At 38.0% G+C, this 23,648-nt stretch overlaps 1 protein-coding gene across 5 annotated transcripts in view; it reads right to left on the minus strand.

The window, feature by feature from the left end:
• The window catches only part of Opa1 (OPA1 mitochondrial dynamin like GTPase), a 76,436-nt gene that overhangs the window by 39,797 nt on the left and 12,991 nt on the right, over positions 1 to 23,648 (minus strand). For 2 of the 5 annotated variants that reach the window (XM_040750993.1, XM_040750994.1), the window contains 14 exons: positions 20,098 to 20,208; positions 15,914 to 15,967; positions 12,929 to 13,033; positions 11,097 to 11,183; positions 10,453 to 10,566; positions 5,644 to 5,724; positions 5,448 to 5,522; positions 4,995 to 5,066; positions 4,812 to 4,911; positions 4,412 to 4,542; positions 2,520 to 2,592; positions 2,351 to 2,423; positions 1,385 to 1,500; positions 630 to 694 (listed from right to left, as the gene is read on the minus strand). In XM_040750993.1, coding sequence (XP_040606927.1) covers positions 630 to 694; positions 1,385 to 1,500; positions 2,351 to 2,423; positions 2,520 to 2,592; positions 4,412 to 4,542; positions 4,812 to 4,911; positions 4,995 to 5,066; positions 5,448 to 5,522; positions 5,644 to 5,724; positions 10,453 to 10,566; positions 11,097 to 11,183; positions 12,929 to 13,033; positions 15,914 to 15,967; positions 20,098 to 20,208 — 1,257 coding nt within the window. Of the gene's footprint in view, positions 1 to 629; positions 695 to 1,384; positions 1,501 to 2,350; positions 2,424 to 2,519; positions 2,593 to 4,411; positions 4,543 to 4,811; positions 4,912 to 4,994; positions 5,067 to 5,447; positions 5,523 to 5,643; positions 5,725 to 10,452; positions 10,567 to 11,096; positions 11,184 to 12,928; positions 13,034 to 15,913; positions 15,968 to 20,097; positions 20,211 to 23,648 lie in introns of all 5 variants that reach the window. The other 3 variants (XM_040750996.1, XM_040750995.1, XM_040750997.1) reach the window with 2 other exon arrangements.

Below are 23,648 nucleotides of genomic sequence, written 5' to 3' on the forward strand. Positions count from 1 at the left end.
GACTGCAGCTTTTTTTTTTTTTTTTTGGTTTTTACGAGACAGGGTTTCTCTGTATTGTTTTCGAGGCTGTTGGTCCAGCCCAGCCTTGAACTCACAGAGATCCGCCTACCTCTGCCTCCCGAGTGCTGGGATTAAAGGCGTGCACCACCACTGCCCAGCTCTGCAGTATTTTTTTAATGTAATATTTCTACATAACAAGCTAAAGAACTAACACACACAATTTAGTCATCAGTAATAGTAAGATAATGCTGGGTCTCACAAGTTTGCTATTTTAAAATCAAAGAAAAACATATTTAGTTCCCACTAGACTACATTTTCAATGTAAATACCAACAAAGTAAAAAGCTAATGTATAACTAAAAACAAAAATTAGATTACACAGGTATATATCAATAAGACTTCTAAAGAATATTCATAATTTTTTCAGAAATGTTTTTGACATGTTTCTACATCATATGATTCCTAATTATTTTAAAATGTTACAATAGTTTAAATTATTGTAGAAAAGACAACTGCTCCTAAGTAATCATGATTAAGATCACAGCAGTTTCACCCACCAGACCAACACCTCTGTAAGGACACAGTAAACTAAAGTACACAGACGACCTGTGTGGCATCAGATATTATTACCCTGTCGAGCTCTCGAAGGCGTGGGTAGTTATTCTTCCACTCCGTCTCCAGGTTAAAGCGTGTTGCTGTGGAGGAAGGAAAAGGAACACTCCAGTCTAATTACTGAAGGCTACTTCTCTACCTTCTGTATCAGCTGGGTTTCTGAGCGTGTCTTGGTGCCCTGAAAATCTGAATACTATTATTGTTACAGTTGTCTAATTGTAACAATATTCTCATTACTTCTAGCTTCCCCATGTTCATTTCACAAATCCCCAGTTGTAGCAGTGTGTAGGGTAGCTGCTAGGAAAATGGACTCTGGCACTATAATTCATTTCCTGGGTCTAATGCTATGTGGCACTGGTTATGTAAATTACTCTGCACCTTTCTCTTCTTTTCTATAAAATGGAAATAAAGACAACACAAGATTGCTGTAGTACTAAGTGGGGTAAATAGGAAGTAACTTTCCAAACACTAAGTGGGAGGAGCAGCTGCTCTCACTGGAGGATTTGATGCAGAAGAGTGTGGGCCTGGGGAAACAGTACAACATGGGCTTCCCAGAGTTCCCTTCTTCCTGTAAGGGAGGATCCAACTTCTATACAGGCATCCACGCATTCTCTAAGCACTACTGCAAACCTGCTGCTTCTGAAAACTCTGTAATGCTGCCTCTGATAAGGAAATCAGTTCTTGTATAATAGAAAGTTTGCATTTCTCCATTTTCCACCTGTTGTCTAATCACATGCCTGCATTTGATGTTTTGCTTTAAGAAGCCCACTTACCTTTGAAGCTATCAGCCTGTTGTTCAACTGACTCTCGAACCATTTTCCAAAAGCAGTCAGACACAGCAAGGCTTAGATTTCTTGTGGTGACCTGGTGTGCCTTTAGCATGCTTGTCCTACAGGAGACCAGAGCTAAAGTGTGTCAGGATGACAAAGGAGCACTTACTCTACACTAACCCTGCCCAGCAAACCTTTCTGCACTGAGGAAGTGGGATAGCTAACCTGTCCAGCAAGGCAAGCACTGGCCACATGAATTACTGAGCTCTGGAAGTACACGGTTAGTGTGGTTGAGGGATGGCTCTTGTTTTATCAAACACTGGTCAGTCAGGGTGTTCACGTGACCAGTGAACACCGCAGCAGAAAGCACATTTCTGCAGGAAGCTTGTCACCACCTTCCCAATACAATAAAAAGAGAATCCTTGGGTGATGGCTGCAGTAAGGAACTGTCCTTATTTCTGTATCAATATGAAGGCAAATATGCTTGTCTACTTCCAGAAACTATGCAGAAACTCAGTGTAATGCAATTGCTGTTTAGTCCTTCTATTTTGATTTGCAGTCCAGTGTCTTATTTTCTGTCAATTTCTTCCAATATTTACTCAGGAATATCCTGTTGCCACTTCCCACTCCATTTTTTCTATTATAAGAGAAATGTGCACACATTTTTAAAAAAGAAAAATATAAGTGAAAAAAAATCACTTTTTAGGGAAAACAATGTAAGAGGTGTGAGGGTTGCCACTCAGTCCACATCTGCAGAGGCAGTCTGTCCTGCCATCTGCTATATTATACAACAAACTGCTTCCAGTTCTGTCCAAGAGTGCTCAAGGAGAGCCTCACTCGATAGACCACCACGTGAACAAACAACCAACAGCAGGCTAAGTGCTACAAGACATGATCAGTCCAGTTGAAGCACGTCAGTATAAGCTAAGCTCTTATGGTAGTCTTTGAATATCGTAACACAACACCTACTTTAGGAGCTTTGAATTCTGGAAAAATTCTTCTTCATATTCTCTTATAGCTTCAATGCTCTCAGAGCTGTTTCCTAGGAAAGATAGTGACCAAAATTTTACCAAGACAATTTTTATTATCTGAGACAGCAAAAGCTAAAAGTAAGTTATAATAATCCATCTTTGCATACCTTTTCCTGTCACAACAGCAAAATAACCCAGAGCTTTCATTGGGAAGAGCTTGCCTTCAATTATCTGCTGTATCTATTTTAATAGATTGGAAAAATAAATGTGAAATATACTCACTTAATTTTTAAAAGTACAATATGCAATTTAGAAAATATTTAAAAACTCTAAATATGTATATACTTATCAGCATACATATATCTCTCAAAAGCATATAAATGTGTTTTGACTGTTATTTGAGGAAAATATACTTAACTTTACTATATTAAAATGTATATACCAAGATTAAAACTTGGAATGGTTCATAGTGCTTCTGAGTCAGACTTTGGTTGGAGTTCTTGCCCCATCATTTACTAGCCATGTGACCTTAAGTAAACAAGTTAATTCTAATAAAAGGTTATGGAGACTATGAGATAATGGCATTTAGCACAGAGCCTGGAACAGAGAAGCACTCAATAAATAGTTTTATTACTTTTTCCTTATAGTTCCTTTAAATATTTAAAAACTTAAATTACTCTATTAAGTTAAAAATTGGCATTTGTTTATTTGCATGTATGTGTATGCATACAGAGGTCAGAGGACAATTTGTTTGTATAAGTATATGTGTGTATGTATATGGAGGTCAGAGGACAATTTGTTTGTGTATGTATGTGTGTGTATGCATACAGAGGTCAAAGGACAATTGTTTATTTGTGTATGTATGTATATGTGCATATGGAGGTCAGAGGACAATTTGTAGGAGTCAGTTCTCTCTCTTCTCTCCTTCTACTCTGTGGGTTTCAGGGATCAAATTCAGATTTGGCCACAGCACCTTTACTGTTGATAGATCTTATGAGCCCTGATTATTTAGTCTCACCATGCTGGATTATCTTTTACTAATTTCTCTTCCTATCCCTGTTTGAAACAATACATTTTAGATTGGTTTTTAACTCTTTTAAGTACAAAAATCCTTTTTCTGAGTGTGATAAAAACTATGGAGTCTGGGCACAGGAAAATGTATACTTACATAAATATATCATTCATATATTAACAAGTTACACCTAGACTAAAACTGAGTCTTTGCCATAGAAAGGCCTGAAGCTTCACCTACAACCCAAGTGAAGAAAGGAATGAAAGCATTAGGAGAGAAACATAGGTCCCAGACATTGTTTCTACCTTACTTCTCCTTCTTCAGATGAGGATCAACACGGTCATAATACTGCTCTTAAAAATATGGCAGAGAGGGCTGCAGAGATGGCTCACCCATTAAAGGCTAGGCTTGCATCAAAACATAATATAAGGCAGAGAGGGGCAAGGCTCAAGGACAAATTGCCACAACAGGCCCAGGAGGACCCTACAAAAGGTCTGCTTGCCTTTGCCTGGTATGCCAGGCAAGTAATGTGGTATGTGCTGACCAGTTTTCTTCTGACTAGCCTCTGAGAAAAGGTTCCTGGAGACACGAGCAGGCTGCCTCTAGATTGCATCACATGCATCTTCTCCTTCATGGCTCTGCAATACGTCTCTGAGGCAACTATGACTATGTGGTGACCCTATGGGTCTTTTGAAAGAATCAGGGTACCTGAGGCTGCACCTGACCCTGATACAGAGGCAAAGTCCAAAAGAGTTAAGGTAGAAAAGAGAAGCAGGCTATGCTATAGCAGTGGGGACGAGGACCTGATGCCACTGTTCTACAGGGGACTACAGAACATGGATTTATCATTTGTAAACAGAACACGGATTTATCATTTGTAAACATGCCAGCACCAGGCATACGACACTTGTGCCCGAGAACCATTCTAACCACTGTGCATTATTTGAGTAGTAACTTTTCACAACCTATGAGATCATCATACACACACACACACACACACACACACACACACACACACACACACACACACACACAACCTGCCCTTACCCTGCTTGGACTGGCTACATTTTTTTCTGCCAGGTCTACTTTGGTCAAAACAAATATGGTTCTTCTTCCATGAGGATCCATTTGACTGACCAAGTCTGTAACAATACTGCGCTCAGCATCTACAGAGCCATCTGAAGAAAAAAAGTAATAATAACAGGGTAGTAATTACAAAAGTGATTGTGAAAATTTAGTCTTAGTACATTTACTTTAGGAATGTAGCCAATAAAATTCCAATGTCAAAGGTGAAAACTATCAAAGCTTCCCAGTTAAATTCCGTGACTACTAAAATGATAAGAGCAGTGAGAATGTATGTGCATGTATGCTTACATGACAGGCACTGCAGCCATGCCTGGAGCTCTAACAGGAAAGGATGGGGTATGGGAAAATCTGTGGGATTTACCTTGAATGCACAGGATGATGGCATTAGGATTCTGCATGTATGCTTTGCTGATACTGAAAATCGTTTCCTTTGTGTCAGGAGCCATGCCTGATGTCACAGTCTTGAAGAAGAAGGTTTTAAGTATCATTACAGAGGGTTTTCACAGTAGGAATGGAATGAAACACATCTTGTGTGTGTACTTACATTGATCACACCCGGCAGGTCCACAAGCACCATCCTCTGCAGCCCAGGGCCTTTGACATTTAAAGATATGGTCTATTCAGGAAGGGGGGAAAATATATCAATCTCCCAGGGAGTAACTTTCTTAAGAATATTTGTGGTGATTCCCCCTACAATAGTACATTATTTAGAACATTAAGAAAAAAAAATCTGAGTGTGGTGGCACACGCCTTTTATTCCTTTGTGAGGCAGGTGGCTCTCTGTGAGTTCAAGGCTAGCTTGAGCTACATAGTGAGTCCCAGGCTAGCCCAATCTATCTATCTATCTATCTATCTATCTATCTATCTATCTATCTATCTATCTATCTATCTATCTATCTAGAACAGCTACAATCAAAATACCACATCCATATTAATTATTAATATGCATAAAAACTTCACATCCCCAGATCATGGCTGAAACGATTGCTGCCCTTACCTCAGGGCTAACAGTACAACCTTCTTTCACATTTTTCCTCATTCGGAGTTCGATTTCATGTCTTAATGCCGCAAGCTATTAATGGAAAAGAACAAAGTCCCGAGACAATCTTAATGACAAATAGTCCACTTCTTTGCCTTAGAGCACACAGGGGTCATGAAGCAACAGAGATGAACTTGATTTGAATTCTACTTACATCTTCTTCCTTGGTAAGATCAAACTCCCGAGAGCTATCTTTAAACAAGGCCACATGATGAGGACCTTCACTGAGAGTCACCTGAAAGGACAGAAACATATAGGATGCATTCACAACTAACATTAATTCACAGCACCTGCACAGTCCAGACAGGGCCAATCACTACACCTTTATGCTATACTCAGGTGCAGTCAGCATGACCGCGCTATACTATCTGAGGGTGGCACCCTGTTGACACATTCCAACAAAGCTGGTGGGTTCTGTCTTTTATGACCTAGGGTGCTGCGGGCCTCTCTCCCCCTGGCAATGCTCTGTAAACCACCAAACAGAGAAACTGTCCCTTTACAGCTTGATGAATTCAAAGAGAAGCCAATACTTAACTTGGGACAAATTCAGGGAGAGGACAGTTCATAGGTCACCATTCCTCAATACATAAACTATACAACAGTGTTAGAAATGGGGACACACAGGCCTGATGGCTCTGCTTCATGCTTCCCTCCTCACAGATAGGAGGAGTGGTGGAAGGTTTGGTACCACAGACAGACTGACCCTGGCTGCCAGGAGTCACCATAGGCTTCTTAGGAGAGGTGCAGAGTGGAATATTTAACAGCATACAGTGACAGTGAGTCATTTTACAAGCTATTCCTTAACCTTTAGGGTATACATTTCAAGGTATCATAATTAAACTGTTTAACTTTGAAAATGCATTTGTTTCCCTGAAATAAACTTAGCAAGTTATACAAGAAAACAAAAGCCAGCTGCTAAAAGGACTACGGTGGCTTGGCCTAAGCATCCCAGGGCCCAAAGGCCTTAGGGGGATTGTCCTGCAGCTATTTTCATTTGAGTACTTGCTCATTTGTGGTGCAGGACAAAGGGCTAAATGGAAAAAGCTTAAACAAACAGCAAATAAATAAACACACTGGGACTTCATCTTTTACTTTGCTACAAGTATCATAATTGTAGATGGTTGTTTTTAACAAAATTTCGATCATTCAGTTTTACCTGAATGATCTCAGGTGCCAAGATTGTAGCAAAAAATGATCTACAGAAATGAATTACCAGAGACCAACCCTTCATCTTATGTGTGACGCCCCTTCAAGACATGGTTATTTAGAAACCAAGCAGAAAGCTGGGGTAAAGAAGCTGAAATGCTCTGAGGAGACACAAATAGGAGTACATCAAGAAGTAGGAGTCCTGATGAACAGAAGGCCTTGCCTATTTGAAGGCAACCTCCTCCCAGTACCATTAGTTTCCTGAGGTATTACCCAAAGCATCTATTGTTGCAGAATATTTGATCACACTATGAACCCCAAGATTGTTTTATTTACTGGAAAAATCTGTTTCTAGTTGTGGTGTGGCTTAGCTCTAGTACACATTTTTAATCCAAGAGTTTTCTGCTTATTGTAAACAGGATTAAATAAAGTCAACCATAGGTCAAGAGGTGAAGCAAGCAACCAGCTGATAGGAAATGAACCAGTATAAGAGGGAGTCAGGATGGAGATAGACACAGGAAGTAGAAGGGAGGAACATTGACTTGGAGAAGTCAATGTTTAAGATGGTAAGGAGAAAGATCTTTTTCTGGAACGTCAGCAGAGGAGAAATGTAAAGAGAAATCCATGTGCATCTTTTTAAGGGTATTATTAGAGATTTATTAAGATATGAAAGGGGGGAATACACTCATGAATACAGGATATGGTAAATTCAGTTGCAGAGTCCCCAGGAAGCTGGGGACCGACCATTAACACTTCACGATGCCCAACCCCGCTTGACCCAATCTTCATCACCCAGGAGGGTGCGACCTCCTTCTTCCTACCTTATAATGAGAGGTCATGTGGGCAAACAAGAAGCACCACCTCTATCAGGTCAAGATAGCCCAAGGTATTGGGTGGAGTGAATACACCACAACAGAGAAGGTCAGCTGGGTGCTCTCTCCGACTCTCTGAGCTAGAAGGCTTTCACCCCAGCATCTGGCTTCTGAATCTTTATTGGTAAAACTGAATGATCAAGATTTTGTTAAAAACAACCCTCTATAATTATACTTGTAGCAAAGTAAAAGATGAAGTCCCAATGTTTTTATACTGATTACTGAGCATGATATGAGGCACAGGTTCACTCTGGGCTTCACCTGCCTAAGCTGGAAATATACTAGACTCCCATCCATGTATAGTGTATGTAAAATGGATGCACACCAAATACCACCAATCAATGAAGGAGGTACAACTAACACATAATATGGTCCAACTCACGGCCAGATTCCAAAGAACACTGTGAATCACACTAGACTGCCAATAGTTCACCTTGTTGCAGTTCTGCCCAGGTATCACTGGAAATTTTAACACAAGCCTCGCTGTCTCACTTTCTACTGCAATTCTGATTACACTTTTTGGTGATTTCAATTTTCTAATTCTGAATTACTTTATCTCAACCTCTATCAGATGAATGTGAAAGAAAAACAATCACTAATCCCCCAACTACACAGATTCACTTTAAATTTATGCCCACAACCTTACTGGTGACTTCAGTCTGACTAGTCCATCTTCATATTACCTGACTTTGTCAGTAGTTACCACAATCTCTTAGAAAGACTCTGCTTTTCTTCTCCTGCCAATAGTTCCTCTTTTCTCTTAACAGCTGATAATGGGTGACTTATTTCACCAAGGAGATAGAAGCAAGCAGAAAACCTCCACACCACCCAGCCACTTAACGTGGCACCACAGTTAAACTGGGTGACTGGTGCTCAGTCTTCCCTTGCTACTAAGGTCCCTTCTTTGATACTTCTTTTCCTGGCTCCTAGCTGGTGTTACGGTTCTGGTTCTACTTCCACCACACTGGCTGACTCTCTCTTGTTCCAAACTGCTTCCTTTTCCTTTAACCTCACAGGTCCTGCATCTTTATGTCCGTTCAGTCCTTGGAGTTCTTATCCAGTAGATATTTTGTCTTGATTCCAAAATTTATGTCTCCAGTCCAGACCACTCCCCTGATGGGCGAAGTCCTTCTGTGTATATGTTTGTCCTATTGGTTGATAAATAAAGCACTGTTGGCCAGTAGGGAAGCAAGATAGGTTAGACTAGGAGAGGTGGAGGATTCTGGGAAACAAAGGCACAGTCAGTCACCATGTAGGACTCGAGGGAAGTAAGATGTCCGGAGCCTTTCCCCGGTAAGAGAAGACCACACGGAAATACTCAGATTAGCAGTTATGGGTTAATAATTAAGTCAGAAACCATAGCCAACAGTTTCATAATTAATATAGCGTCCTGCATGTTCATTTGGGACTGATGCAGCTCAGGAACCAGGCTGGTGGGAAGAATGCATGTTACACTCCCCAAATCTGTACATCTAGCTACCTGTTTATTATCTCCCTTTAGCAAGAAAATTGAACTCTGAAACATCTTTCTGAAATTGGACCTACCTAGATGTTTCTATGCAAATTATATTATTTAAGCTGTACAGGTCAAAACCCAAGTCTGTGATGATTGGTCTCTTTTTATCAATCTGTCAAGAAATCCTGTTGGTTCTACTTTAAAATTCATTTCATAAGTCTACAAATTCTTTTCATGCTCATTAATACTTCCCATGTCCAAGTATCATCTAATCCAACTGCCCTTCATCTGATCTCCATGATCTGACCCACTTGGCAACATCTCTTTCCAACACAGCAGCCAGAGTCTTTTAAAAAGTAATAAAACTCTGCTAAGGACTTCACTGGCTTTCCATTTTATTTAAAACAAAACAAAACAAAAAAACACACTTCTGTAAACTGGCCTAGCAGGTCCTAATGATCTGCTTATCTATGCCATCCACTATCTCTCTGACTGTCACTGAGGCCTCTTCACTGGCCCATTACATTGGCCATTTTCCTATCCTCAAACAGGATTACTCCCCAACCACTTTTGGAACTGCACACCAGCTCATCTCTGCTTGGAATGTAAATGTATCAGGTTGCAACATAACTACTTTCCTCATTTTTCTTTAAGTCTTGGTTCAAATGCCACCTTAGCTATACCACCTACAGCATCCTGTCACCTCCACTGGACTTCTAACATACTAAATAGTATAAATATCTAGATATTTATTATGCCTATGGAAAGAATGTTCTTTAATTTATTGCACACTATCAAAAGCCAGGCATATCTGAATTGTGGCCTATGGGTTACATGTACCTTAGAAAAGCTAGGAATGTGGCTCAACACCAAATCATAAACTTAATTAAAAGATTGAGTTATTTATTTATTTATCTACCTATCCACTTATTTATTTACTTACTTATTTGGTAACTTGGCTGCACAGTTCTTGAGACTAAAGCCATTTACTTTCTCCCTGTCTCCGCTGGTGAGTAGTTAATAGTTTTATATATGGACAATGAGTACACACACACTCTGGTACAAACCTCCTTTACTTCAGTGACTTTGTTCTTGTAGTGTTTCCTTTTATCATTTTTTTCTAGTTTAATAGATCATGATAATTAGCATAAAAATACCACAGAAAACTATCTACATTTGTTGATTCCATCGTCTCACTCTGTCTCTCAGCCTCTGTGTCCTAGTCCAACATCAAGAGGACTTACAGGATCACCTACACAGCCACTGCACCGTGGATGTCCTTCTCCAATGCTCTTCCTTCACTTATTCTCTCAGCTGTGCACGTGTGTGCACCCGGCTGTGCCTCTCACTAATTCCTACAGTGGGAATGATTCCAAGCACTGTGTAAGAAGCCCTTCTTGCTTAAGTGCAGTAAGTAAGCTAAGCCTTCACTTTAACACAAAGTGGTGTCTCCTCTAAGGTCCTTCAGTGAGACGACCTCCTTTCCCACCTTCACAGGAGAACGTGTCATCATCTCCCCGGATCCTCGTGGGAATATCCGTGCTTGGGCAATCATTTCCAGCACACTTGTTTTTCCAGCACTCTGATCTCCAACCACAACAACCTAATCACAAGACAGTAGTTATTAGTATTTTTCTGACATCAAAATAACTGCAAGTAGAGTTGAATGACATAATTTAAAAATCTTTTAAGATTTCTTTTAGAGTGACAGTTGATACATGTAGGCATTCTACAGAAACACACAGCAGAAGCATTAATTGGCTCCATTATCTATAGTCAAATTTTTATTTTTAGAAACTATGCTAATTAAGAGTTATTTCTAAAACTTGATCATTAACTTTCCACAAATATTTTCGACAGCCTGTTTACATTTTACTAACACACTTTGGATTCTATTAGACTAAATTTCATCCATATGTTCAATTTTTTGCCTAGGTTTTTAACACTGTAAAGAATGTATAGTGGCAAACATCTGACAGTTTTCTTTCAAAACACATATATTTACTTTCATGGTCCCCAAAATAAGGAGCCAGGCAATGCTTAGTGATTAAGTTATCTTGGAGCGCAGGAATTATGATGACAGGGGGAGCACTGTCCTGGTGATAGCAGGTTCCCCGTCTATTTTCCCCTTACCCGTGGTAGATGATCCTGTGTATTGTAACTGGCATCATAATCGGAGAGAACATCAAGAACTTCAGAATACATATCAATCAAAGATTTCTGTAAGAAAAAAATTAAAATTAGAAAAAATAGGAAAAAATCAAACAATAAAAGACTACAGATACGCCAAATTTGTGGACAAATTCAAATTTGCATTGCCTTTTCTAATTACATAAATATTTTCATAGGAAAACCAGTGTAAGAGTAAAAATTTTACTTCTTCAGTTTATTTAGAAAAATACCGACTAAATAAAAAGATCATTAATTTAGGATTTCATAATCTAACTAGATGGTAAAGGGAAAGAGCTAATTACTAACATAAAAGTCAAATAAGGGGCCGGTGACAGAGCCATTACTGTCAGTCTAGGGTGTATGAGAATAACAGAGGGGGAAGAGGGTCGGAGCAGGAAAGCACATGACAGAGTGAAGAGAGAGGGTAGGAAGCACACGGATGTGAGAGCCTGAGGACAAAGTAGAGATGTGGTTGAGTGGAGCAGCTCTTAAAGCAGTAGAGTATTTACTTAAGTGCCCTAAGAATGCCAAAGGCTGAAATGTGAATAAAAGACAAATGTCCTGGATTGCTTTTCTCTGGAGACCAGGATGGCATCCTGAATACAACAGTGTCAAGTAAAATATCTAAGGGAGAAAAATGGGGAACCATCAAGCATTTACTAAGGGTAAGTTTTAATATCAGGTTGGAAGATTGTGAGAGTTTAAGGATATTTTTTGCCTCTTAATACATAGAAACACTTAAATACCAAACAGCTGCTCTCACATCTGCCTAAAAGTGCACACACTTCATTACCACTGCATCTTATGAGGAAAAATACCATTTCTAAGGTAACTCTATTTCCTAACGCTTGAACATGACTTTTCAGTGTCCAAATAGCACTTGTAAAGACAGTCAGGCTTTTGTGCACTGGACGGTAAGGATTTAGAGTCAAGGCTACAACACCATGTTTATTAAACTAGAATGGCATCTTTGGGACTTGGTTCTAGACGTGTGCCATGATTCACTATGGTTCTGGTATGCTGCAGCAATTACTGATTACAGCACCGAACTTTCAAGTTAAAGGAATCCTGTCAACACATCTGGCTTGAGTCTGTGGTGGTGACAGTATAAACTTAATTTATTGATAGTGGTAATTAACAATATGTTGATGACAACAATACCAACATACACTTATTTCTAAAGTTTTATTTAGTTACTGTAGTAGAAAATTACCTTGGAAATTAACTTGGAAAATAAGTGTTAAAAAACTGAAGACAAATTGGTGTGGAAATACCAATGAGGCAACAGTGGCAAGTATTACTTAAACACCCAATAAACTAATAATCTTAATCTAGGGAGCCCAAAGACAAACTCAGCATCTTATGAAAGTAGATTGACTCATAAGAAATTCATCTTAATATATGAAAATTTTATGGGCATAGTATATGATGAATTCGGAAGCTACAATTTATGAAATGTTTACATTGGCTAGAATTGAAAAGATGATGAAACACTTCATAATTTATTATTTTTTTTATCATTTAGGGGATAGAGAGATGGCTCAGTGGTTAAGAGCACTGGCTGCTCTTCTAGAGGACCCAGGTTCAATTCCCAGCATCCACATGTCAGCTTATGCAACCATTTGTAACTATGGTTTCAAGGTATGGCATGCCCTTTTCTGGTCTCCACAGGCACCAGGCATGCCAGCGGTACATAGGCATACATTCAGGCAAAACATCCACAGAAACTAAAAAATTTACTATTTAATATACAATGTCAAAGTTCTGAGAACTACCAAATGAAGATAAAGTACCTTAAGTTTCCTATGATGGATGCCTTTGTCATCCTTCTGCAGTACCAATTTTCTCAGCTCTTTGTTCTCCTTCTCTAAACGCTCCAAGATCCTCTGATACTTTAGCTGCAACAAGACAATGTACATGACTGTGTAAGAAAAAGATGGGTTAACAAATAAATATTAAGTTTAATTAAAATCTTCCAAACTTCTGGTTACATGACTTAACTAGTTACACGTAAATTATTGTTACACTTTAAAAAACCTTCCATGACAATGTGGAGAAAATAAAATTAAGATTATTTTAAGCAAGCAGGAAAATCCAAAATTTTCTATTATAATTTAGCATTTAACTTGAAAATTTATTTGCTTATGTTGAAGAAATAATTTAAAAATACTAAAAATTTCAGACCTTAAAAGAATTTCTTACAATTTCAAAATAAAGTCTCTAATATAAGGCTATTTGGCTAAAATTCAAATTATTCTCATTTGGACATTATTTTAAGAAATATGGTTATGTCATAAAACATGAGCGGGTAACATGCATTGTGTGATGATGACTCTTTGCAGTTCACTAGGGTAGAGGTTTTACAGACAAGAAGCTTAAGGTTAGCGACACCTGCTAGCTAGTCCTAAGGAAAGAACATTTAAACAGGTCTGTCTGAATAGGAGGCTTAAACTCCAAATTAAGTCAAATGTCCACGTCTGGAATAAGTTTGTTTGTACTTAAAATACTGATATAAAAACAAATGTTTAAGAAAATCAGTTTATTTAGGGTTATCATTTCAAAGTAGCTAAGTGGCAACATTTGCTTTTCAAGGTGAGCTGTTCAAATTCATCACCTTCCTTTGTACAGAAAATTAAGAATCACAGTCCCCCATAATCAGCAGAATGTTTAGGTGTACAGCTTATATTGCATCTGGAAAATATTTCTTAGATGTTTTTTAGGTTTCAAACTCCTGAGAAAATGGTCTATAACAGGAAATCAAGGTTCTATTCTTACACAATGTACAAGTTAAGCCTAACTAGAGAAAAGCATCTATAGTTAAACTATATAGCATGACACAAGTAGAACTACTTGATTGTATGCTAAACATATCTAATAAAGCATTCGTTTATGGCCTGTAAGAATTTAGTAAAATTTTAGTATTTCTTTGCTGTTTAAAGTCACTAGCCACGCATAGTTACTGAACACTTGAAATAGTGTGCTACCTGCTATGTGGACCACATGCTGTAATGATACTAATTTGGAGCCCACTGCACTAAATAAAATATATTATTAAAATTAATTCCCATCTGTTACCCTTTAAAAATGAAAATTAAAAAACTTTGCACGCGGCCTGTATATTTCTTTTACCTGAGAATCACTGATGGCAGATAACTGCATAGCTCAGTACATATTACTCACACAGAGTATTGACATTAAGTGGCTTACAACTGGAACTGCACAATTGTAGGGCACAGTTCCCTGGCATATTTCTTTGTAAATATGGAATCAATTTGAGGAGTCTACGTTTTCTTTCCTATATACAAATGTCAACCTGTAGCCATCCTCCAGAAGTGCAAATGGGCTGACAGGTGTGTCTAACCTGTGGACAGTTTTACAGACACACACAAAACTGTAAATCTACTTAAAACATAAATTCTTTTGTGTGTGATTTCATTTTGTAACTTGATTTGTGTGGTCCTTCAGTGTGACAGCTAGGTTTTGTTACAAATTTAGAAGGTTGGGCATGCTTACATAGAACAAAAAAAAATCTCAAAATTTGAGATGTATCGTAATTAGCTTAGGGGCATTAAAAAACAAAGACTGTAGCTGCGTTTAATGGTGAGCAGGCATGTAGGAGACTATGGCAGGAGGATCTGAGTTCTAGGCCAGCTACATAGTGAGACCCTCTTCCAAATCAAAACCATATAAACAAAAAGAACTCAAAATACTGAGATTCAGATTACTGAGTTCCACTGCCAGAGATTCTGACTCAGTGCGTTTAGGATGGGCTAAGAATCTGTATCTGATAAGTTCCCAGGGAAGAGTGATGTTACAGCTCCAAGGACCACCCTCTCAGAGAACAGTGACTTTTTTCTTTAAAAGGAATAGTATATTGAGTACACTGCAAGGGAGCAGTGAGTAGAGTTAACTAGTCGTAACTCATTGCAGAAAGACAGGTGCCAGTCAAACCACAAGTGCTCTCAGTGTCACTTATACAGGAGACTCCAGGAACAGATCAAGAAAAACAATGTATCAGAAATAAAATAGCTGCTTGATTTCATTTAGACTGCTTCTTCTTTTATGTTTTCCCCTTTAAAAAAAATCAAGATGTTAAGTATGCCTTTTGGCTTATAAAAATAAGTCTTAATTATTAGATATTAGTAATATAGAATAACTGCTGCTGGCAAATCTTTTAAGAGCAAGGTAAGTAGGTACTCATTACATTGTATATATGTGATTTTTAAATAATCATTTCTACCATTAACCAACAGATAGGCTTATACCACCAGAATTATCTTTAGGAAAAAAATTTTATGTCGATTTCAGGTTGCTGAGAAGCAAAGAAAGGCTACTGAGGACTCAGTAGAGAAACATGAAACTCAACTCAAATTTCTTTCTAGTTACCTTAGCAAAGTGAAAATATAAGCATTAGATTGTGTAAGACTTTTACCCATTCCCCTCCCACAATAATTTATCTTTAACACCAGTATAAGAATCACTCAAAATAGGAATCTCTATATAATGAATTAACCTGGTATTCACTTGCTTTCTTCTTTATTCCCTATTTCTCAAATAGCTTTCATAGACACTAAAATTTTCATTAGTTGAAAGGGTCACTAAGTGTTCCAACTTTTACTTTGTTGGAAAAAGAACCCACTGCCCATATCCCAGAGAAGTCCCTGGGGCTGGGTATGCTGCTCAGTGTCAGAGTGCTTGTCCCAGCTATGACGCCCTAGGCTCACCCACAGCAGCTCACAAGGAAAAGAGCACTGAGTTCTCTCACTGACTTGAGTTACCTGTGTATGCAAAAGTTCCTCTTGAAGTTGGTCAATCTTTTCTTTGTCTGACACCTAAATATTTAAAACACATTAATTTTAGTTGATTAGGTTTAGGGTTACATAGGATATGCAATAAGCTAAAGTTTTAAAGCAGCACTAAGACTATATGCTTATTTAAAATAAATTCATCTCAAGTGAGTATTTAAGATAATAAAAATACTTGTACTCGCCAATAATGAGAGTTCATCAAAATCTTATGAAATAGAAGCATCAAGGAGTCATTGTCTTGTCACCATTCTAGTCATTTGCTACGAAAGACTTGTTAGAAAAAGTGGAGATGGCCATCTGCGTTGCTTTATCAGAGGTTGTTGTGTACTAAGGCACAAGAACCTAGCATCTAGAGCACTGCCATTTCTCCAGACACAGGCACAGGGATTCCAGATACAAGTCACTGCTCACAGCCACTGCGCATTGGTCACAGTGGATCTTCTAAAGAACAACTTTCAACTTCCTCACTTTCAGTAGACATGTACACAACCAACGGATACAGAGACTAACTGGAATCTCTGAAAGTTAAACAGAGCCAGAGTCTTGTTTTTAAGTTCGATCCCAATGCAACATCAGCTAACTCTCAACAGAACAAATGCATCTGTAGAAATGAATCTAAAGCTAAGCAACTAAAACTGATTTGAATGTAAAAAATAAAATTTACAGTACTGTGTAAACTACTTCAAATTTTTATCAATAGTTCTCAGACAAACTCTTAAAAGACCCCAAATTTCATTGTATAATAGTTTAAAGTAGTCGCAATACAATTATAAGTAGAAAATACAATGAGAACAATGTCAATATGACAAAGTCATGTAACTGTGCCCTGACTTCTTGACAGGGCAGAGTTGTCTTCATCAGATTTTAAATGATAATGAGGTAGTCATTAATAAACCTTGTCCACGCTACAAAATTTATTTTTAATCTTGAGTGATAAGAGACTTGCTGGTTTAATTTACTTTTCCATTTTGATTATGGAAAATTTCCATTTCCAGTAGAATGGACAAGAATTATTAAGTCTCTTCAAAGCATGAGGAGGCAGGGAAGTTGAAGAGCCCACAACCCAAAGGACAAAGGCTAAAAGACTAATGAAGAACTAGATCACCCCAAATTACAATCACAAGGCATGCCATCATTCTGTAAAGTCTGAGCATAGGAATTTGTGGTGCAGATTAAATTCCTGACTCATTTCAAAGGTACTGGGGTTTACTTCCTTCCACTAAATATCCATCCAACTGTAGTGAATTTACAATAAAATATATAAACACTACTACTTTCAATTGCTTTTGCTTTACTTTTTTCTTCTTGAGACAGGGTTTCATTATGTAGACCATGATGGTTTTGAACTCACAAGAGATCAGCCTGCTTCTACCTCCCAAGTGCTAGGAGTAAAGGTTTTTTTGTCACTATGATCAGCTTTGTTTTAGTTTTAGTTTTAAATGTAAATTGACTGATTTCTTGCAACATATCCTGAATTACTATAAAAAATTCCAATGTTATGCAGCATGTGGGAAAATAAGAAACTGATATAATTAAATTAAAATGTCAAAAAATGTTAATATAAGCCAAGAGCTATAAAAGGTTAACTTAGTAGTTGTGTTAAAAAAGACTACATAAGTCAAAGCAATTAATTAAAATATTACAAAATGGTATACTTCCTAGCTGCCTCATTTAATAAGGATCAAAATTAGTTTTAAGGTAGGTGGCAGAGTAAAAACAGATCTCACAATTTTCCTAAGACATAGGATAAAAAAATTTTAGGTTTGTAAAACTAAGTACTAAAGATTGGTAAGAAGGTAACTTTTACCCATTTTCTTAAGAGACTAACATGAGCTACTTCTACTGTGTCATTTATTTTAGTTATTTTTTTAATATGCATGTGTGTGCATGCACATGCATGGAGAGGCAGTAGCTTGGTGTCATCCTCAAGGACCACACACACCTCCTTGCTCTAGAGCTCTCCACAGACTAGGCTGACTAACCAGTGAGGCCCTGGGAGCCCATTTCTGCCTCCCCAGCACTGGGATTACAAGAGCACCACCAAACCTGACATGTTTACATGGGTTCTGGGGATTGAACTCAAGGTCCTCATGCTTTTGAGGCCTATACCCACCCCCACTAGACAACTTAGGTATGTTTTCCTCCAAAGGTTTTGCTGGTAAAGCTCAGTTACTTACAATATGAGACTCATGCTCTGTTGTGTAATATATTTAGTTCTTATTATGAAATTAATTTTAAAGTCACCCTGACAGGAATGAAACCAATGGTCTTGAACCAGAGCTTTTCCACAATTCCAAGGCTGTGAAACTGAGGGAGAAAGGGTGGGATCGTCTACACAAATGAGCTCATGTGAAAGAGAACCTTAGCTCCTCTTGGGAACAGCACTGACTTTAGAACTTATTTCCTCCTAATAGGTCACTGTGGCTGTTCTGAAATAGTCAAGTGTGTATCGAAGAATCTCTGGAAAATTATATCTGGACATATTCATAGGACATATGACTAACACCAATCACCTCTGTTAATCTCTTTTGCTCAGAAAATATAGGCAAAAATTTTACTTCTAACAAAATACTAAAAAATAAGTCCTAGTTAGATTCTTCAAGAACAGAGAAATAAATATTTAAAGGAATTAAAAGTGCCTGTGTTTTACTTTAGGTCTCCTGCAAACCTCAAATTCCTGGAGTGTAATCTCAGGAACACAGATTTGAGCATGATGGTGAAGAGCCGATGACGTCTCTGTCATACCCACAGGGGAGCAGAGAAAGGAAGACACAGCATGGCACTGGGCTTTCAGGAATGGCATCATTATGTGGTAGCATCAATTATTTTTAATGTCCCATTAACGTTCACACAAGGCAAATACAGTGGGCAGGAACAAGCCCTGGTTGGTGTCCCACTAAGTATTTCTTTATAAGCAAACCAGACAGAAACATAACTCTGTCACTCTACTTCACAAACCCCAAAGAGGGGAACAAAAGTTGAGTTAATAACCAGTAAACAGAACAGGAATGATTTCCTCAAGTCTGAAGACTTGTAAAGCAGGCATGACTGCTATCGATCACAGACAACCAGCCAGTACTTATTACTTTTATCACTGGAAAGGTCAGAAAGCATTTTGGTACAATCTTAAAATTAGATCTTAAGATGGCAGACATATATGCCTCGTTTCAATCTTACCACTATGAAAAAAGACCAAATTGCAATTGGCACTATATCCATATTTCTAACATTCTAGAACACACAAACGCCTTCTACTTCTTTCTGCAACAAACCTATGTATGGATGGCTCAGTGAATGATATGCTCACAACATATGGAATTAGACAACGTTTAAAATGAACCCTTCCTCAAGTCAAGATAGCTACTTTAACCACAAAGATGAAACAACTTGATTGCTTCTTCTACTTATTCTATCCATCCACTGAGAACTGAATAATATACAGTTAGTTGTGGATTGCACAGCCATGGAATTGAGAAAAGCCAGGAAGTGACAGTGAGTGAACATGGAATTATGATGATGAACACTATCAAGCATTAACCACCACCAAGATTAGCCAGTAGAAGCATTGAATCCAGTCTGTAACTGTAATATTCCTTGATTTAGATGTAAGAGCAAACAAGAAGCTAACTATGTATAACTGATTCTTTCTTCCTGGGCAACATTTGTTCATAGTTTTAAAACTTCTGTGATTCGAGTGATGTGAGATAATTAGTTTAAGATCTGCATATAAATGCATAATCATTACACTTGCTTCACTGTGATAAAAAGTGTACAGAATGCAGGGACTGACCCGGTGGAGCTTTAACCTAGTGGTTAAAAGCACACTTTTAAGGACTTCACGAAAGCTTCAATACCTAAGTATTGAGTGACTCAACTGGACCACATAAACAACAACTCACAGCTTCATCCTAAATACATATCCATGGACACTCACAGATAACCTAATTTTCCAAACCTAAATTCCTGTATTTTAGCTTACATTCTGGGCTTTGTCTACACTACCCACTTTAGGGGGTATGATGTATCTTTGTAATTCAGTTTGTTAAAAATAATTTCTCATGACTGGAGCCCATCAACCGATTAAGGCAACATGATCTCGGCAGAAATGGCTGATTAGTGTGACGTATCAGTAGCCCCCGTAAACCATCCATCACCTTGCGCTTCTGTTGGGCATAGCTCGTGCTATACTGGCCAGCGGCTCTGCGTGCTTCCTCTTCGTGCTCTTGAATTTGCTGTTGTAAGAGAATGAGCTCACCAAGCAGACCCTGCCATGAGTTTACAATGAGGAGAAGAGGAAAATTGGGGAGGAGAACAATGTTAAATCAAAGGGTACAACGGAAGAACAGATGCAAGATAGGGAGGAATGGATAGCTTACAACAAAAATGGAAACGCATGCACCCACAGTGCCATCTCACAGATGGGCTCTGCACCGCAGTTCCATTTTTCCCCTCAGTAAAACTGGGCATATCAGAAAAATCAAATAGCGTGGCTTAAAAAGTGAACATGAGAGTGCAGTGACCGCTGACTTAACAGCCAGACAGACAATGTCAACACAGAGTGAAACTAGACTAACAGACACGCTCAAGGAAGACAGCAAGGCCGGCCCCTCGATTTCTTGGTAAACTCTTCACAAAATTGCCAGTGTGTATTAACTAATGTGTGCTGTTGACTTGAAATATTCCATAACCAGGTTAACTGCAGTTTTACTTTCTAGGAGTGTTTTGACATAAAATAGAATAGCCTCTGAGAAAGTAACTGAGCATATACTAATTACAAACAAAATAAAACACCAAAAATATATTTAAGATACAGAGACAATATAGTTGTTATGAAAAGTAAAAAGTAAAAGTCAGTTGGACCATATTACCTTTCTAAATTTTACTTCTAACATAGATTCTACTCAATCATTAAAGGTGAAGCTGGTACACTGGGAGCACACTGCATTCACATGTGGCACAATTCTAAAACACATGTGGCCTTCTGTGCTGCCTACTGAGCTAAGGACCCCTTTGCATTGTGAATTGTTGGCCTGTGAAATAGCCAACTTTGAGATAAGTGAAGAAAAGGACAACTAAGAATCAACAGTGATACTAGACTGATTTTCTATTTTATTTTATTTTATTTTATTTTATTTTTGGTTGTGAGCCTAGCCTTTAAGGGCTGAGCTATCTCTCCAGCTCGACTGATGTTTTCTCAGATAAACTAGATTGGTGAAGTTCCAACAGACAATTAATTTGAGCACCTAGTGTGCTCAAAAACAATGAGTTCAGACTTACCAAGTCATAAAACTAAAGGCAAGAGAGCTAATAATTACTAAAACAACCTAAATAAGGACTTTAAAAAGTTTCAGATTTTAAAAAATAATTGTCAAAAATACTGTTCTGTATCATTAGGAAGTTTCTTAAATAAAAATGCTAGTTGACAGTACATTCAAATTTTAGTTTGTAGAAGGCTTACTTAATTTACCTTATATAACCCAATAAATTAGGCAACCATAAAAAGGTTCCTAAACATAATTCAGAGGGGTGATTTGCATTACAGTAAAACATTTTAAGTTATAGAAAAATTGATAAGAAGTTTGAATTTTGTTTTAGTCTTAGTTTAGATATCATGATTACTGTCAGTATCAGACAATGAGTAAAACTGACTGATTTGTAACAAATCAAAGGATGAAAGCAGCTGACAAGAGAAATGTCAACATCTTTTTCCAGATTCAATAGTATAAAAGGTACTCCTAAAACTCAGTGCTATCTTTCAAGATATATACATACATATGTATATATGTAGTTTTATGATCATTGACAAACTTATCAAAGTCACCGTTATCTTAATTATTCCCATCATTTTTGTCATTCCATACATCAAACAACAAAAAGTAATTTAGCAGTGTTATTCACTGGCACATTTATCTTGATCATGTATTGTAATCATCCAAGGATTTAGATGACACAAACAACTGCCTTTAAAGAAGGCTTCCTGTGTTAGCCTGCAGGTGTGTCCAACCCAAGGCCCATGGGCCACATGCAGCACAGACTTACTTAAAACCTTGTATTTGTTTGACTTTTTTATAAAGTCAACTGTGCAGTTTTCAAGTGTGAACTTTGTAAATGACAACCAGTTTTAGTGTCAAAACGTTGGACATACCTGGTAGTAGACCTGTTAATATTTACAAACCACTAATACTCTAACTTATAAAAAGCCAAGTAATTTTGACTTAGCTTAACTACCCCACTGTGAATCACTGCTTATAACTAAACCCAGCTGTACAGTTAATATGATAATATCTATGGAACTATCAGCAAATACTCTTTCTAGTGACACCTCACTTTCCTTCCAAGTCTGTTACTGAAGCACTGTTATGTGAAGATAGGTGAAATTAACTGTTACCTCCTAAAAAAAAAAAGTAGGAGAAAACAAGAATTAGACACAGAAAAAAAAACTATTTACACTATGCTATGCAACTTAAAATAACTTTTCCCAAAGAACCAAATAATAAGCTGTGCAGCTGCCAGTCTCTGAGCAGGTAGAACAACAGCCAAGAGACAGATGGACCAGACACACAGATATGCAAAACACACCTTTGCCAGCAACACTCTCCTGAGCTTAAACTCTTTCTCTCAAGAAACAATCATTTAAAAGACATTATATATAAATCACAGTAACTGTTAAAAATCACAATGATTATGATTACCAATTATAGAAGGTAAGTTAATTTACCATGTAACTCTGGCTGGCTATGTAGACCAGGTGGTCTCAAACTCACAGAGATGCTCTTGCCTCAGCCTCCCAAGTGCTGAAATCAGGGCCTCAAGGTTAAATGTTCTTGTAAAAGAGACGCCAGTAGCTGCCTAGCCCCTTCTGCCATGTAGATGGACAGTACTCACCACACATCACACCTGCTGGCATCTTACTTACTCTTGTATCCCAGCTCTAGGATTGTGTGGAATACATTTCTGTTGTTTATAATCCACCTGTTTATGGCCTTTCTTTTATAAAGCTTCAACAGGCTCAGATAATTACCTCACTTGCTCTGTTACCAAGATGGGTCTCAAAGGCCTGGCTTCCAGCAAGCCTCCTATCTCAGCCTCCAGAGTGGCCGATACCATAGATATGCTCCACTTTGTTTAAAACCTAACAACTTAAATAAAGCAGGGTTTGGCACATGTTGTTGCTTGAGTGAGTCAAAACATAGCTGATTTTTACCTCTGAATCACCTGTAGTTTCTAGCTAAAGATAAGTTAAACTCGAAAACTCTTTTGAAGATACAAGGTCAGTCCTACACATCATTTCCCCATTTTTCACTATCTCCAAAGGAATTCATAACAAAGCAAGAAGAAATTTAACTCACAGCATGTTACCATTGTCCCCTAACTCTTAACAGCTTTATATTTATTTACATTTACTCCTCACAATCTTTCAAGAGGAACTCCTTTTTCAACAGAGGAAATGAGGAACTCAGATAAGCTAAACAATTTGTAGAAGGTTTCAGTTTAGATTCCAAAGTCCGCATCAGTTCCACCTAGTAATAGTGCACAGCTATTTTCAAAGTGCCTTTGGCTCATGAGAACCAACCTGCATTTCAAAGAGCACAAAGACAGGCTTATCTAGATTACTGCAGAGCAGCTGGCAGCCTTCAGTGAACAGGCTGAGCAACTGCTAGAAACACTATGGTCTGCAAACCTAAATAAAAGTATTTAACATTGG

This window comes from Mesocricetus auratus, unplaced genomic scaffold (genome assembly GCF_017639785.1).
Source record: "Mesocricetus auratus isolate SY011 unplaced genomic scaffold, BCM_Maur_2.0 Super-Scaffold_100008, whole genome shotgun sequence".
Lineage (NCBI taxonomy): Eukaryota > Metazoa > Chordata > Mammalia > Rodentia > Cricetidae > Mesocricetus > Mesocricetus auratus.